Source organism: Monodon monoceros, unplaced genomic scaffold (assembly GCF_005190385.1).
Source record: "Monodon monoceros isolate NGI ecotype Baffin Bay Population unplaced genomic scaffold, NGI_Narwhal_1 Super_Scaffold_12, whole genome shotgun sequence".
Lineage (NCBI taxonomy): Eukaryota > Metazoa > Chordata > Mammalia > Artiodactyla > Monodontidae > Monodon > Monodon monoceros.
The window spans coordinates 14607477-14624836 of NW_021703768.1; the positions used below are offsets into that span (position 1 = coordinate 14607477).

The 17360-nt window shown below is 39.8% G+C and overlaps 1 protein-coding gene across 1 annotated transcript in view; it reads right to left on the minus strand.

Moving 5' to 3' along the window:
- The window catches only part of MARCH11 (membrane associated ring-CH-type finger 11), a 118805-nt gene that overhangs the window by 17830 nt on the left and 83615 nt on the right, over nt 1–17360 (minus strand). The window contains exon 3 of the mRNA XM_029218797.1: nt 3621–3813. Within this exon, the coding sequence (XP_029074630.1) occupies nt 3621–3813 (193 nt within the window). The remainder of the gene's footprint in view (nt 1–3620; nt 3814–17360) is intronic.

Sequence of the window (17360 nt, forward strand, 5' to 3'; positions counted from 1 at the left end):
CAGAGTTACTTTATCTTTTAGGAAATACAGCCTGTTTATATAGACAAGGTGAAACTTGTTCATCAAACCCTCACACATTTACCATTCCATCATCTAGAAATCTGTCCAATATGGTAGCCACTAGCCACATGTGACTGAGTTAAATTTAAATTAATTTAAATAAAATTAAATTTAAGATTCAGTTTCTCAGTCTCACTAACTACATTTCAAGTGCTCAACAGCTTAGTGTAGCTAGTGTCCATGGTATTGGACAACACAGATATACAACATGTTCATCATTGCAGAAAATTCTGTTGGACAGCCCTGATCTAGGTATTTGAACAATAATGGTACCTAGACCCTTGGGATAATTCAAACTTTGATAGTAAGAAGAAACTGGATCTTGGGAAAGCAGACAGAAAATGTTTTACATAAAAATAAATGAAAGCAACAAACAAATTTACTTTGCCTGGAAATCAGTAAATTTCCCCAAGTAAATAAATTTTCTACAAATCTTTACTTTTCTATTTAACAATCCAATAAAAATCTCTTCCTAAACATTACATACACTGGCTGGATTATAACATATTTTTGGTTCTGCAATGGTCCTCTATGGATTCGCAGAATTCTTTTTTAAGAAGAACATTTACGAAGCTGTCAATTTGCTTCTCCTTTAGGTACAAACAAGTTTGAAAAGCTTGGATGAACAGGAATACGGGAATGTTTGCAACTACTTTAAAGCCCTCTGTATGGGGAGCCAATCTCACATCCTCCAATGGTGACATCGGGGCCATCTCCCCACTTGCCAAACATCTCTTCATCCATCAGCCTGCTTGGCTATCACTTCCCCCATGAAATCTGCCTGAAAATCTTCCCTCCCTGCATAAAACAGCCAGCATCAATCTCCCCCTGCTTTGTCCAACTACCATCTCCTGTGCATACGTCCATCACTCTGCACATCCAGCTGAATTCTAGTTATTTCCACGTCTGTCCTGCTCTTGTGGCTGGGAGCCCTTAGGGGGACAGGAAAGTGACCGACTCTCATTTGCATCCCCAGCACTTAGTACTGTGTTTAACACATACAAAGTTTATTGAACTGAGCTGAACAAATAGGACTCAAAGTTGAAAAGCCTGCTTTTCACTCTAACTCTGACTCTGGTCTTGCAGTCAGGGGTATGTATCTGAGGTATAATCAATGTAATCTACTTTGTTACTGTCTACGTTTAATTAGAAGACATTTTAATTAATTTGAAATGCTAGCAGGAGCTATTACCTGCTATGATCCAGTTGGCTGTTGGTAGCCTACATGTATTTGCTTTCTGACTATAATGGTTTCTCAATTTCTTGGGAAAAAAAAAAATAAGATTTTTCTCTGGGTCCAAACAGGCTAATTAATGAGATTGCCAAATGAAATGAGCACTGTTGTTCAATCCGAATTCTTTAATATTTTTCAAAATATACATAAACTATTGTATGATGGGATTTTGATTTGATGAACAAAAAGACAATGAAAAGTATTGTCAGCATTTAAAACTTAGATAAAAATCCACTCTCCAAAGCTTATTCAGGAAAATGTCAATTGGTTTTTGTCCCTAAGAAACTTGACTTTATAAAAAGGGCAAACACCCAAATTTCAAAAGGGAGGCCCAAAGACGTCATACATGGTCAAAAAGATCATTAGTTTATACGTATGTGCTCTTAAAACCAGAATCCTAATAACCTTGATTAAAAGACTGGCATTAACAACGAAAATTTAAGATATAATAACTCAGCATTAAATGCAGGCTGTGGAATTCAAGAAAATGATTTCCTAACCAAGAAATACATGGCCCTTTTCAGTGCTGTAATAAAGTCAACTGGAATTTTTTTCCCTTCAGGTTGGACTGGGAGCCTAATGGCTCTTTTGCTTTTCATCTCCCCTTTTAATACCAGTGGAATACCACATTTTATAACTTTTATGTTGAAATATAGAATAAACACTATTTCTGAATTTGCTGAGGGATTTGTAGAACAATTTTGTAATCCTTCTTAATTTAGAGCAATACCCCAGAGACTATATTTGTACAGAGATTTAGAATTTCCAAATGCTTACATATGCATTGTCACATTTAATGCAAATTGTTCATATACATGATTAGCTCAGTTATTCAGGCAACATCTGTTCAGTTTACATATTATTCATGACATTTCCCTCCCTTCTTTTTTCGTTTCTGGCCTGAAATTTTATACATTTCTTTCTTATTAGTCTTATATTAGTAACAAGAGAGGAAAAAAGAAAAGGAGGTGAAATCCAAGCTGATCATATTTTTTAAATGTATAGAGTTCTTTTAGAAAAAATGAGGCTATTAAAACTACTAGTTAAATTAAGGGTCTAGTGAGTAGAGGCATTAATTTAGGTGGTTTAAAGTATTTCAGTGTTTGTGACTTATTTAAATACTCTTAATCTACAACTTCCAGTTAACAGCATAATTATTTTATAATAGTTATTTCCTGTACGCCTGTGTGCTAGGGATGCTTATTCCCATTTTTACACGTGAGAGAGAGGAATATGGAGAGACGAAGTTGATCTATCCAAGCAGAGGCCAGCGTTACAAACCAAGGCACCTGATCCCAGGCTGGGAATCCTTTCCCTGAAATCAGTGGCTCTCAAGCTTCATCGCACCTTGGCGAGCTTGTGAACACAGACTGCTGGGGAGGGGGGGCACCCGTAAGTTTCTGATTCGGCAGATCTAGGGTGGGTCCTGAGAACGTGCATTTCTCAAAAAAAGCACTGCAGGTGCTGCTGCCATGGGTGGTCCTTGGACCATTCTTTGCAAACCACGGCTGCCTCCCTCGGCTCTTTTTACATCCTTTAAGCTGTAAACCACAACAGAGCAGGGAATCTCCTGGATACGGTGCTGCCTCTCTCCATCCCCATCTCCTATTGCCAGCTGGTCACCATCACAATGCCTGTGGCACTTCACACACACTGGGTAGATGCTGCATGAATTGAATCAACCTCCATTTTCTCATGGTATAAGGGAAACAAGAGATTGGTTAAGTGAGACACGTACGGAACCTTTTTTGTACGGTCTATTTAAGGTAAAATATTCTATCCTTTATTTCTCTTCTAAGCCACTGAATTTAATAAGTGAAACAAAGAGGCACAGGACAGCAAGGAAAACTGTCCCCAAGTCCTTACCCTTCCAAGGGGCCCTTTATGCCCTCAGAGTCACCACACCACCATGTAAGACCTCCAGGTTATCAGTGCTCTCCCCAGATGTACAGTATCGCCATTGGCACTAGTCAGTGCTTTCCCAGCTTTGTGAGGGAGACTTATTTGCTCCTATCCCTTAGAAATAAATGACTATCCTTCCATTGCCCACTCCAAATAATTTCTTCAACTCCACCTTCTTTGTGTTGCAAAATAGATCACTTTAAACGGGCATTATCCTGTTCATTTTTTCAGACTACTTGAGAATAGAGATGCTATGCTTTTTGAGAAAAGTGGCGAGATTGTGACGCCCCAGATAGTCAATGAGCTGGATAACCAAGATCACGTGAACCACAACATTCTGTGTTAGATCCAACTGATGAAAACGTTAAGAGCTGCAAGAAATGGATTACTGACAGTTTGTTAACGTTGAAGGTCATGATCTTACCTATGCACACTAGATCCATAAAACCATACATTCCATAGCAGATTTGAAAAAGGATGTCCTTCCTCTGCCACACTGCATAGGGGCTGAAGGCTGACCAGAGGAGCCAGGTCACACTCGCTATTAAGAACAGGGATCCTAGGATTACAGCAATCATCTGAACTTTCTCAACCAGTGTTATAGAAATGCTTTGCCACTAAAAGAAAAACAGAGGCAGGTAAGAAAAAGGTGCTGTGTATAATTGAAAAATAAAAAAAATAAAAAAAAACATTTTCAGCCCCATGTTTCTCTTCATGCTAGACCCTTTTCAATGTGATCGGCCCCCAAACGAATTTTTCCATTTCATCCAGGCTATAAAAAATAGACAAGCAGATAAAGACTAATGAATGGCCTCTACTTCAATATTTTCAGTAATTCACCATTCTACAAGTTTAATCTAGTCTTATTCCAGATAACCACACTGAGTGTGAATGGCTGAGGAATGTCAAGTACCTGGGAATCGCATTATCATCTTCCACATGTGCATGAAATTAAATACACTTTGAAGAAATATGATGAGGACTCTTCCATTTGGAAATTTATTTTGCTCTTAACACATTTGCCTACTGCAAAAAAAAGGGAATTACCTCTTTTTTGATGAAAAAAAGGTAAAAAGCAAATAAATAAGCGACATAAGAACATCCGTGAAAAAGTCATTTAACACACCGAAATAATTATAAGGGAACTAGAAAATTGTATGTTATCTGTTACTGGTACATTTCATATGCTCAGATATTACTGGCCATTCATTATCTAATGCGTAATCCATGAAGCCATTCTTGTCAAGATTTAGAATTTGTACTTGAAGGAGTACCTTTGAAACTCACCAACTGTGTAAGCACACACCATTCAATGGAGAAAGTAATTTGGTGTCTGAAGCATCAACGTTTGAGAGGGTTTATAGTATAAATGATGAAAAATCTTTCAAGGGTGTTATCAACTTGAGAGAATTTATTAGTCATGTTCTCACTTTCGCATCGCTGAGACAGGAACAAAACTAGAATTTCTGTTATAGTCTGCCAGTAAACAATGAAACTCAAAACAACCTGCACAATCTCCCTGTGTGTGAGAGGTATGGCTGCTGCAACATGTGGCTTGTCAGCAGAATCCCTAAACAGTTTAAATAACCTTGAAAAAAACAAACTTGAACAGTCAGCATCCATTGGGTGAATCTGATATTTCCTTAACCTCTTTACTTACCTGGAGTCTCAATATGTGCATCCCCAGATAGGGGTCTATCACTACTCATAAATTCCCTCTCTCCCTCACTGCCTCTGTCTCTCAGCATAAATAATTAGCATACAATGATTTTAAATATGCTTTGAGCCTTGCATATTCTTAGATGCAAGGTTCTAAATTCTATACTTGTTAAAGATTAAATATCAAAATGCATTTGAAATATTTCATTCTCTCAGGTCATTTACTTCATGTTTCTCTTAAAAAAAAACAGAACCAAATGACAAAGGTTGTAGATTCTATAAGAAAGGTATTTCTCACGATTTTAATACTAAGATTCATTGATTGAAAAGTGGTTCTTGCTTTTGCATGAATAATAACTGAACTAGTCAATATTATTTTATCATTACAAATGAATCAATGTTGTATTTCAAGCACGTATTTGAAGTTTTTTTTTTTTTACTAGCATCCTGACATAATTTTAAACGCATTAATTTCAAATGACTAGGCATTTGAATTTTAAACCATTTTAAATTTGGTGTCACAAGTGTGAAGTGTCAATGTCTATGGTTTTGTTTAGTTCTGATGCTCATTAAAATCTGCATTAAATACAACAACATGGTAAATGATAGAGAAAACTACTTCCAACTAGTATCCGTCCTAGATGGATGCTATCGTGTCTGTATGCACTACGTTAGCCTTTGTCAATTTATTAATCACATCAAATAGATGAAAACAAATCATCGTTTTAAATCCATGAGGCAAAGGTGTCCAACTTGTGTGCGTGTGTGTGTGTTTGATTTTCCCATGATGTGCTACATGTTTCAAAATACATATGCCTGAAACACAGAAGTCGGGTAATCAAAAATGAGTGAAGAGGATTCACCAAGAATGCGTTTTACATACTGAAATCTATTTTCCTTTTGCCAGGAATCCTTTATGTTCCAGATTCATTACGTGATTTTAGTGGAGTTAAATTTGGACAGCTCAATATTGTATAATTAATTATATTTAGCTTCAGTTAGGCTTATTCATTAATTAGTTGATCCAGGCTGCCTGCATGCCAATTCAGTAACAACATGGTGGACCCTAGTAGGCACTCGGATTTGGGCGAACTGGTGGGTATAGTTTTATGGTGCTGTGGTGTGTCCTGGGAAAAGGAAACTGGTGGCTTTGGTCTCAGAGTCAGCATGACTGCCAGGACCCAGAGGCCACGCTCAGGTGGCAGGCTTCCCACACATGAGGCTCAGCTGTTCCTTGACAAGGAAGGTGAATGAGCAAAGGGGCAGACTTACTAGGAATAAGAAACATATGATATGGCTTATATGTGGAATCTAAAATAAAAATTGATACAAATGAACTTATATACAAAGCAGAAATAGACCCACAGACAGAAAACAAACATGGTTAGCAAAGAGGAAAGGTGGGGGGAGGGATAAATTAGGATGTTGGGATTAAAATATACACACACTACTATATATAAAATAGATAAGTGGGCTTCCCTGGTGGCGCAGTGGTTGCGAGTCCGCCTGCCGATGCAGGGGACACGGGTTCGTGCCCCGGTCCGGGAAGATCCCACATGTCGCAGAGCAGTTAGGCCCGTGAGCCGTGGTCGCTAGGCCTGCGCGTCCGGAGCCTGTGCTCCGCAACGGGAGAGGCCACAACAGTGAGAGGCCCGCGTACCGCAAATAAAAAATTAAAAGTAAAAATAAAATAGATACGCAACAAGGACCTACCGTATAGCACAGGGAACTCTACTCAATATTTTGTAATAACCTATAAGGGAAAAGAGTCTGAAAAAGAGTACATATAATATATATTATATAACTGAATCACTTTGCTGTATACCTGAAACTAACTCAACATTGTAAATCAACTATACTTCAATAAAAAAAGAAAGAAACATCAATGCTTCACACTTGTTTGGTGTTACCAAATTTAAAATGGTTTAAAATTCAAATGCCGGGTCATTTGAAATTAATGTGTTTAAAATTATGTCAGAAAGCTAGGAAAAAAAGAACAACTCTTGACTGCAATACACTGGGACGCTCAATTATTTACTATTATCATAGAAATTATTTTTTGTTGTGGATATAAGAAGTAATTTGGGATTTTTGAAGTTTACTTTTAAAGAAGGATAAACTGTTTAAAATCTATAGTGAGTCCCTTAAAATTTTGGTGTTATGTCACTTTGCTAATAATGCAGATGTGCAAATGTGTCTGAAAGTGCATGGATACTCTTCACATACTGATGAACCCTAAAATTAATACCATTTCACTGAATAGCTAATGAGGACAAACTGTTATGGAAACAAAGTTTATTAAACCAATTATGAACTTAGGGATTTCCCTTTGAACACTGATAACATCTTGATAATTTTTCTCACTATACACTGCTCTCTTATTTTTACCATTATGTGCGAAAAGTGGGATAGCTCACATTCTTCCCCTAGGAAAAATAATGCTGCTTTCCTACCACTGGGAAACAGCCACCTAGCGTCCTTGCCCTGGAAGACACACATCATCTACCAGGCTCAGCCTAAAGGAGCTGTGTTAATGCACCATTTGCTTGGACAATATAAACAGAAGAGGAGTGTCTTGGGTCTTCTCTCTCTACCCCAATGGTATGAAAGGCCTGAATTTCAGTGTGTAAAGCACTTCTGAATCTTGAACAAAATTTGTCAACTACTGAACACACTTCTCTCCTCTAAAACTTGATATATAAGTGTGTATATATATATATTTTTCACTTAAATTTCTTCCCATATTTGGAAAGTAATATAACAATAACCAGATTGGCTTAGAGCCAATAATTGCTATTATTTTCTTTCTTTCCATAATATGTGAGTGTGTGTGACTCTCTTATAGCCCTGAAAAGCTGTTCACTTCTACACAACTATTGAACCTATTGTTTCTAGCAAAAATGGGCCCAATTGGTTCCTCTTTGGGAAGTTCATTCTAATTCTGTGTACTAGAAGAAGTAATTGAATATGCACAGCCTGTATTTATCTAGGGCTAATATGTGCCAGGCACTTTTCTAAGTCCTACGTACTAATTCAATTCATTCAATTCCCACAACAACCTTAGGAGGGAGGTACTATTATAATCCCATTTTACAGATAGGGAAACAAGCAGAGATAAGTTAAACAATTTGCCCAAGGTTAAACACCTAGTAAGGACTGGAGTTGAGATATAAACACAGAGAAGTCTGACTTCTAGGCTCATGCTCTTCACCCTTATACTATTCTGTGTAATGATTCCACTGAGCTCTGATAACAATTAATTGCACACCCCCCCATCATTTCAGTGCCATGGCAATGTCCTGATAAAAGCTTCAAGTCTGTCTTCTCCGGTCTACCGAGATAGCTTTCTAGCTGGATGTCCAGCTGTGAGTCATTCGCTGATCCTCCATGTAGCTCCCCAGTCTACATTCCTAATGAAAGAAAAGCTGCCCCTGCTGGGCTGGACTCCAAGCTCCATCAAGGAGGCTAAATATTTGGTTCAGCACATATTCCCAGTGCCTGGCACATGACTGCTGCAGGAAGGATGAAGAAAAGGGATGTAGGAATATTACAAGGACGAGAGGAAAGAAGAGAAGAAGAAAGTTGGAAGGATGAAGGGAAAGAAAGAAGGAAGGAAGGAAGGAAAGAAGGAAGAAAGGGAAAAAGGAAGGGAAGAAAAAAGGAAGGGAGGAAAAAAGGAAGGGAGGGAGGAGAGACAGAGGCACACTCCTCAATTCAGCTTCATCTGATTCTTTGTATTCTCCCAAATGCCGGGTACTTTGGTCCCTCTCTGCCTTTGAGCATGTATCTCACCTGATGAAATCTCTCATCCATCCATAACTGGCTATGATGCCGGCTCTTCTAAAAAGCTGTCCCCCTCCTGCCCCTCCTTTTCTAAGCAGAAATCCTCCTTCGGGACCCCACAATCCACTATGTATACTTTTGCTTAGTGTGTATTTCTTTCACTGGAATCCCGGATAGCTGTTTCTCTCCCTGTTGTCCACGGACTGCATACCACGATAGCAGAAGCTGAGTCTCACCTCCCCTTATGTTCACCAAACAGCTGAACACACCTAGTCAATGCTTTAAATACACCAGAGGCTGATTTTAGTTTCCATCACCTATCTGATTGCCAGATTAACGTTCTCTCCACATCCATTCTATCACTGCCTACAAGATAAAGTTCAGCTCTGGCTGAACCACCAGTGAGTAGAGAAGTGAGAATTTAAACTCAGATCTGTTTCCAAAGCCTAAGTTCTTTCTAATGTGTCCTTCTCTCTGCATAACGTCTGCCCTTCACACCTTCTCTCTGCCTACTTAAACGGACACATTTTACATCTAAAAGCAAAACCAAAAAGGACACAGTTACACCCATCTAAAAGGTAGCTGTAGGGGTGAAAAAAAAGTCAACAAATGCAAAACGCAGCTCAGCAGAGTATCGACTAAATCTGACCTATAACTTCCCAACTGGCATCCTCACATACTTCTTGAGTCTGAAAGCTGCAGTTTATTAAATGAGTATTAACATAAAGATAACACTCTCAAGGAGTTATACTTCTTTAATTTTAGTGAAGTTTGGAGGGAATTAAATAAACTCATATTGGAAATTATTTAATATTCTCTTTATATATGACTATTCAGAGATGCACCAAGTAAGGTCCCTCAGCCCTGGAAAGATACAACGTGTGTGGCCCCAAATTGGGCATCACTGTGTGTGAGGGTCCACGGTGGTGTGGCACCCTTCCTGTGAAACTGGATAAGTACCCCAATAATTACCACAGACTGCTCTGAAACCATGGCACTAATTGTTGCCCTTACGAATGAAATTATATCCCAGGTTTACTACTGCCTTCAGACAAAAAAGGATAGAAGAAAAAGCTCGGAATTTTCTTTAAAGAAATGATGGGAGTCCAAGCCATGACAAGACCGAGTCTTCCCCTTGTATAAATCACTTCTAGCCAGTAAGATAAGAACCAGGGAAAGGAGTGCACTCCATCAGGCCTCCAGGAAGCTATTTAGAAAGATGCTCCTGTCATTCCATTGTCTGAAAGAGTTGATGCAGCTTCTCAATTTAGAATCAATTTCCTCCCTGAAAATAACACGTGCTCAGAGGGAACGAGGCTGAACTCAGAGAAAGCAGATCTTTCAGTATGCATTAAATCACTCAGTCTGAAGCACTGTTTCATCTTTGTTTTTACAAGGTAGGCCAGATATGAATCTTAGCTAATAGATTTGTAGTACAATGATTTATAGCACGCAGTGTGACAGGTGGGATAACTTACTAATGTCACAGGAGAGAACACCTCCTCCTATGAAGTGTCCTCTTCAGAAAAATGAATTTAGCTGAGACCTATTTTCAGTCATCTTTAGATGGTGTTTAAATTGAACCACTAAAGTTGGGATTTGAAATGCTGGCAGAAAACATCTCAACGTGTAATCAATTTGACATGCGGATAAGACATTCAGTTAATTATATGCCCATTCTTTGTAGAGTTGTATTTATAGGCTGCATATTAAAAATGATTTCATGGTTTAATATGCGTCTTCTCTGCGAGAAAAGCATTTTCATAAACTTATCAGACATGAGGTAAAAGTCAGACAAAAGAAATTTACTTTGTCTGAGAAAGGTGAAATCTAAACAACCTAGAGAAAACAATTAGGGAAACATGAAACTGCTTCTTTTAAATGTTAATAAAACTGATAAAACTAGCAGGACTAACCAAGAAATGAAAGAGAGGATATGATGATGGATCCTACAGATGAAAAGAGAAGTAAAAGAATATTATAAACAGCTTTATGCTAATGAATTCAATTATACAGATGAAATAGACAAGTCCTCTGAAGAACACAACTTATCCAAACTGACGCAAGAAGAAACAGAATGTATAGAAATAGAATAACGCTATATAAAATAAATTGAATTTTTAATCAAAAGCTTTCCACAAACAAATGAACAAACACCTCCAGGGCCAGATGGTTTCACTGGAGAATTTTATCAAACATTTAGAAAACACAATGTCAATTTAACATATATACTCTTTCAGAAAATAAAGGAGGACAGAATATTTCCCAACTCATTTTATGAGGTCAGCATAAACCAGATACCAAAACCTGACAAAAACATTACAAGAAAAAAATAATTTCGGACCATATTCCTTATAAGCATAGGTGAAGAAAAATATCCTCTACAAAATATTAGCAAATCAAATCCATCAATATATAAAAATAATAATGCAGCACGAGTGAGTGGAGTTTATCCTAGGAATGTAAGGTTAATATAACACTCAAATATCAATCAATGTCTAAAAAAAAACGGGAATAAAGATGCAGACCTACTAGAGAATGGACTTGAGGACACGGGGAGGGTGAGGGGTAAGCTGGGACGAAGTGAGAGAGTGGCATGGACATATATACACTACCAAATGTAAAATAGATAGCTAGTGGGAAGCAGCCGCATAGCACAGGGAGATCAGCTCCGTGCTTTGTGACCGCCTAGAGGGGTGGGATAGGGAGGGTGGGGGGGAGACCTAAGAGGGAGGGGATATGGCAATGTATGTATGTGTATAGCTGATTCACTTTGTTATGAAGCAGAAACTAACAAACACACCATTGTAAAGCAATTATACTCTGATAAAGATGTTAAAAAAAAAAAAAGATAACTCATGAGAACCTACTGTATAGCACAGGGAACTCTACTCAGTGCCCTGTGGTGACCTAAATGGGAAGGAAATCTAAAAAAGAGGGGGTATATGTATATGTATAACTGAGTCACTTTTCTGTACAGCAGAAACTAACACAACGTTGTAAAGCAACTGCACTCCACTAAAAACTAATTTAAAAAAAAAAATCAATCAATGTAATTGATCATAAACTAAAAACTAAAAGAGAAAAAGTCTTTGGAAATAGGAGGCTGAGTCCCAAAGACTATCCTGTCTGGCTGTCTCCAGATGCCCAGGAAGATAGCAGATCAAAGGAGTAGAAGGTGTGACCTTTTCTCATAAGGGACGAGTATCCTTAGTTTGGAAGGTTTCACCTCACTGAGAAAAATCTCTCAAGTGACTGAATCAACAGGAGCAACAGCTTTTTGAACTAACAAGCATTATTTTAGCAACTATAGGGTATGGAGTCTACACGAGGACACCATAATTCTGGATCTCACTTAAGAAAAAGCATATTTATTCCTCCAGTTTTTTCTCCTAATTCTTTCAAAACCAGCCATATCTCATTCCTCAATGTAATCTCTTTGTTTTGATTGCTACAGATTTCCATACTTTTCAAGGGCATGTTGATCCAGATTCAACAGTCTAAATGTTGAAATAAAAATACACTTTAGCTCTTCAGTGTTCAAGAGTTTATACTGCACTTTCCCTGTCTGTGTTAATTCTTTCTTGCAAAAGCAGGTGCTATCCATTATTTCAAATCAGGGAAATTTGCCCCAAGTGTCAACTGTCTAATATAGTTAATCTCAGTAACCAGATTTTGTCCCACATGAATTAAAAGTGTATGTCTGCATGTAATGCATTTTTGTTTCTCAGTATTTGGTATTAATGATGTTTGAACACAAGCTCCCCAGGGGATCTCTAAGTAATTAGTAGGTGGTCATAATCGTATTTATTTGTTCTCTCCACAAGGAGTTGAAAGCTACCTTTGCTAAAGGAGCTTATTAAAACTCTCAGTGGGCTGTTAACTGTTTTCAACCTTGTTTTTGGAACAGAATTTTCATGGAAAGCAACTACCTTCCCATTTGAAATACTCAGTTCATGCAGACTGATAAAAGAAATGTTCACATATTGAGGTATGGGGAAATCATTCTGGCTTATACATGAGTTAACATGAATTTTATGCTAACTAAAACATCCTGTTTGCGGCCCATCAAACATACATTGTACACCTGCTTTAATTATTAAAGAAAAGGGTGCACTGACCAGAAGTAAAGAATGTCCAGGTTAAAAATAAAGTTTAAATGCCTCCCTTCCCGGATGCCAATGCCGGTACTTCTTTGATAATAAGACTGTCTTCCCAGGTGCCAAGGCCATACTGTCTGGGTGTGTATATGCTGGTCTGTTTTTCTTGAAACCTTGAAGGAATGTATCCCTGACTTGTTTCATGTTTTTTCTTCTGACAAGATACAAAACTGTGCTGAAAACCATGCTTCTCTGGAGCAGTGCCTTGGAGTTATATGAGAGGGTGTCTCCTGGGATATAGTCCTCAGTTTGTCTCAAATAAACTCTTTTCTATTCTTATTATAGATTGTTTATTTATTATTTTCATCGACAAGACCAAACACTGTATATTCTCCTGGTGGGCAGAAGAGCACCCTTGGTAATTAAGGACCATAGCATGAGTCAAGGTCACCTCTTCTGTGTAATTTACGCAGAGTCTTTACATAGTGGTTTTCCTTGGCTATGGGGAGGCAGTATAATGTGCTGGTTCAAACAGAGAGCTGTGAATTGGCCCTTTGACCAAGTGAGTTATTCTTCTCATAAGGACCTCAGTGTTCTTCACTATAAAGTGACATCTGACATAGCTGTCTCAGAATAATTGTGTACTGACACCTCCATACCTAGCTCTCCTTCCTTAACTGGGTTCTAGACTCTGAACCAGTGGCTGTAAGACAGGGAAGCTGGTGAATCAGTAACAGGGAGGACAGAGCCCATCAAACTGAGCATTGAACGTGCAGTGTCTACTGCGTGAAACTGGGCTTTGCCTCAGTTCTTGGTTAGAGAAGTCTCACTGTGGGATGACACCACCAACGCAAAGGTGCACGGAATTCTGCCGCCTTTAAATTTCTGACATGTATATGTTGTTCATTCAACATATACTTACTTACTGGCAGCCTGCTACGTGCCAGGCCCTACAGAAGGCAGTAGACTGAGGAAAAAGCCTTTTTCTCATGGGATCACTCACAAATAGAAAAAGAAATACATAAGGCTTCCAGGACAAGTGAGCTGAGTTTAAAAGTTTAGGTTTAAAAAAAAGGGCTCGGTGGAAAGAAAGTATGCTGACGATTTGGCAGAGATGGGAAGGGCAGGCAGAAAGAAGCATGTGCAAAGGAGCTAGTAGATTTCGGAAAGAGTGAGATTTTTATTGTCACTGCAGAGTAGAACTCATGTTGGCAAGCGGTGCAGGCCAGCTCACGAGGGGCTTCCAGGTTTGGCTATGGAGTTGCACTGTGTCCCGTCAGGCAACGGCTATTAGACAATCACAAGAAAGAGCGAGGTCTGAAGGTGACAGGATGCTTCCTAGTCCCGTCACACCTACCACCGTGCCTGGGTACATAGCTGGTGCTCAGGCAGCTATAATTATCATTCCAAAGGCAAAAGAGCCTTAATCGAAAACTTCTCTGAGCCAGAGAAACCTTGAGCCCTCCACGTTTAGATGTTTCTAGATGAAGTCTGATGGAGAACCACCACCAGTGTGGCTGGGGACGGCTGCCCCACCCAGCTCCCAGATACACCTCAAACCGTGACCCATTTCCTGACATCCTGCCACGGTTAACATAACACTTTGCTTAAGTGCAAAAAGTCCTTTGCACTGACACAAGAAACTATAAATTCCTTAAGCAAGATTTGGCAACTCATTAATCGCCAGTAAGGGGGAGGTGAGTGGTGGGAAGAATAGCTATGATATCTTCTCATATCTTATTCTTTACTCTGAGCAATATTTTGAACAAAACAAACAGACAAATGCTTCCTACTAGTTCCTGGAATTCCTCACTGTCTCGTAGTTTCCCCATCATAAAGGTTTTATAGGAATAATAAAGAAGAAGCTTTTCCTCACTAAAGAGAGCTTCCCTTTGCTTAAACTTGAGGTCATTTGTTCACATTTGAATTGAGAGCCTACTATTTGCCAGGCCAGGCGGAAGTACAGGATGGGACACTACTGTGAGATATGTCAGCCCCTGTTCTGGATACCTGAGCGTCGAGACACATGACAGGTGCCCGCAGGGGATCTCCCAGCAACCACATCTGTGCACACAGCGTTCTCCAAGTGCAGAGCATAGGTACCCTTCATAATAGGGAGCCACAGAAGCATAAAGAAGGAGGTAAGGTGCTCTGGGGTTTGGAAGCATCAGTAGAGGTGCGTTAGGCAGAAAAGAACGTGCCAGACAGAAGACCAAGCGGCTCTCACTCTTTGGCTACAGGTTTTGCTTTAATTTCATTTTATCTTTCACGCATCTTTTCTAATAGATTTGAGTTCAATTCCCACACCTAGTTTTGCAAGCCAATAGCAGTCAAATAGTGAGTTCTTAGACCATTAACGTAAATATTCCAGTGTAAGACCTGGTTTCCACCTCAAATAGCCCATAATCTACTTGAGTGATGAGACCACTACATGGGAAACAGAGGGGGATCAAATAATGCAGCATGCAGTTAAGCCATAAACCGTGCAGAAGAGACTGTGAGTTTCATAATGGGAGTTTGGTGGGCAGACATCAATACAAACTCAAGCAATCCAGAATGGCTTCCTGGGGGAGACTGGCCTGCCTATGAATGGCAGGGAGAACATGGAGATGTACAAGTCTGAGATTAAGACCTTCCAGGCAGGAGCGACCTAAGCAAGGCTCCAAGGTGGGGAAATGAACAAGGGATGTTTCAGTGGTGCCCAATTTAAAGTAAGGCCTGTGTCTGCAGAACCCCCGAGGAACCATTTGAGAAGTGATAACGTGACAGATAGAGAACGATCTGATAGATACAGAACATCCAGCAATATGACTAACTGTCTCCCTATTAAGTCACGCTGATACGTGATTATCTGTTTACACGCCTGCTTCCCTGACCTCACTGTGAGCTCTGTGCAGGCAGGGATGGGACCTTATGGATGTCTGACTGAATCCTTGTTACTTGGTGCAGTGCCTGGCACATCAACAGAACTCACATTGGGTCAGTGAAGGAGACTTAGTTTTGCTTTACCTCTTTATGTGAGCGATTTGTTTTGACAGCATGAAAGGACCCCAAAGTCACTGTAACTTTCTAGTCTAGTTCTCAACCAGGACCAAAATGTCGTTAGTGCCAAGGTCAAGAAACCCTAGTCTATCACACGTAAGACTAAAATAGATGCTGTGTTTGGACTGTGGCTGTTTTAGTTGTACTCTATTCTGAACTTAAAGCACGCTTATCTTTAAAAAAAAAATGAGGGGTAAAGAGCCTGATTCTTTTCAAGATAATTGCACTTAATTTCCTGGGAAACCTAACAGCAGTGATGTCCAAAATGTGTCACGGGTCATCTCATCAGCCAGCAAACTGCATTACATGGTGACTCAGCCAGAAAATGCATGAGAAACAGTGCAGGGAGGGTGTCAGATGGTGACTAATAGGCTGATATGTTCAAGGTGCCTAATTAAAAACAAATTCAAATTCCTTGTGATCCTGCATGAAATAAGCTACAGCTATATAGTAACACAGGACGCTAATTTTTGAAATGAATGATAGATGGTTCAATGAAGCATTGATAAAGGAAGGAAAAGCATGCTGCTTAAGGAAAGATTTCTTTATAACATGGGATGGATAGATAGGGATGCATGGAAAGAAATGAGGGAGGGGAGGGATAGAGGGAGGAAGGAAGGATAGATGGGTGGATGGATGGGTGATAGGCAGATAAATGGATGGATGGATGGATAAATGGATAGATGGACAGACAGACTGAGCGACCCTCATCCAAGGTCACTATAACCTCAATAACTGTATGGTCATACTGCAGTGTGTCTCCATTCACTGAAATAACCCAGATTAGTAAAAGCAGCTGGCCTTTTCTGTTTTTGATTAGGCATTGGAAGAAAGCTCTTCAAACATGTTAGGCTAATTCTAATATTTTGACACCAAACAGCTTCCGGATTAGGCAAATCAGAGGGGAAAACTACCTTACAAACGAAACGACTGCGCTGTTCTAGAGAGTGGGCAGCTCTTCAGATAAGAGAGAAAAGCAAAAGCAGCCTGGTCGGAGGCAGATGATGGGCACGGATGAAAAACACAAATACGTCTGCTGAGGAGGGACATCAGCCTCTTCCGGATCTGAACACACATATCCGAAAACCTGTCCTCATCAAAACACATTTGGAAGGAGGCAGAGAGCTCTTCAGAGGCCCTTTATTTTATGGAAGGGAAAAGAGTGGTCCAAGTAGAGAAGTAAGCTGCTGGGCAAGGCCACAAGCTGGCTGGCGGGACAGCAACGTGGCCACTGGCATTGATCCAGCCATCCCGTTACTCTGCCATGATGCCTCCGAGCTCATCCTGAAACCCCTCCCTGCCTCAAACTGGGTCATCTTCTCACTCCTATGGGCTAATGTACCATTCACGCTTAGTTCTTTCTTGCCAGCCCCCCGGCGACAGCCCATTGCTTATGATAGTGGCAGAAGCCACCTGCCTGCCCCATGACCCACAATGTCAGAGGCAGCTCGGGGAGGACCCTCGACCCTGGCCAGGGACCTGGTTGCAGGTCAGATGTTTCACAAAGCTGCTCCTGTACTTCTTCTTAGGAAATCTCTGTCTATCCTGAAAAACATTCCAAAATGATGCACATTACAGAA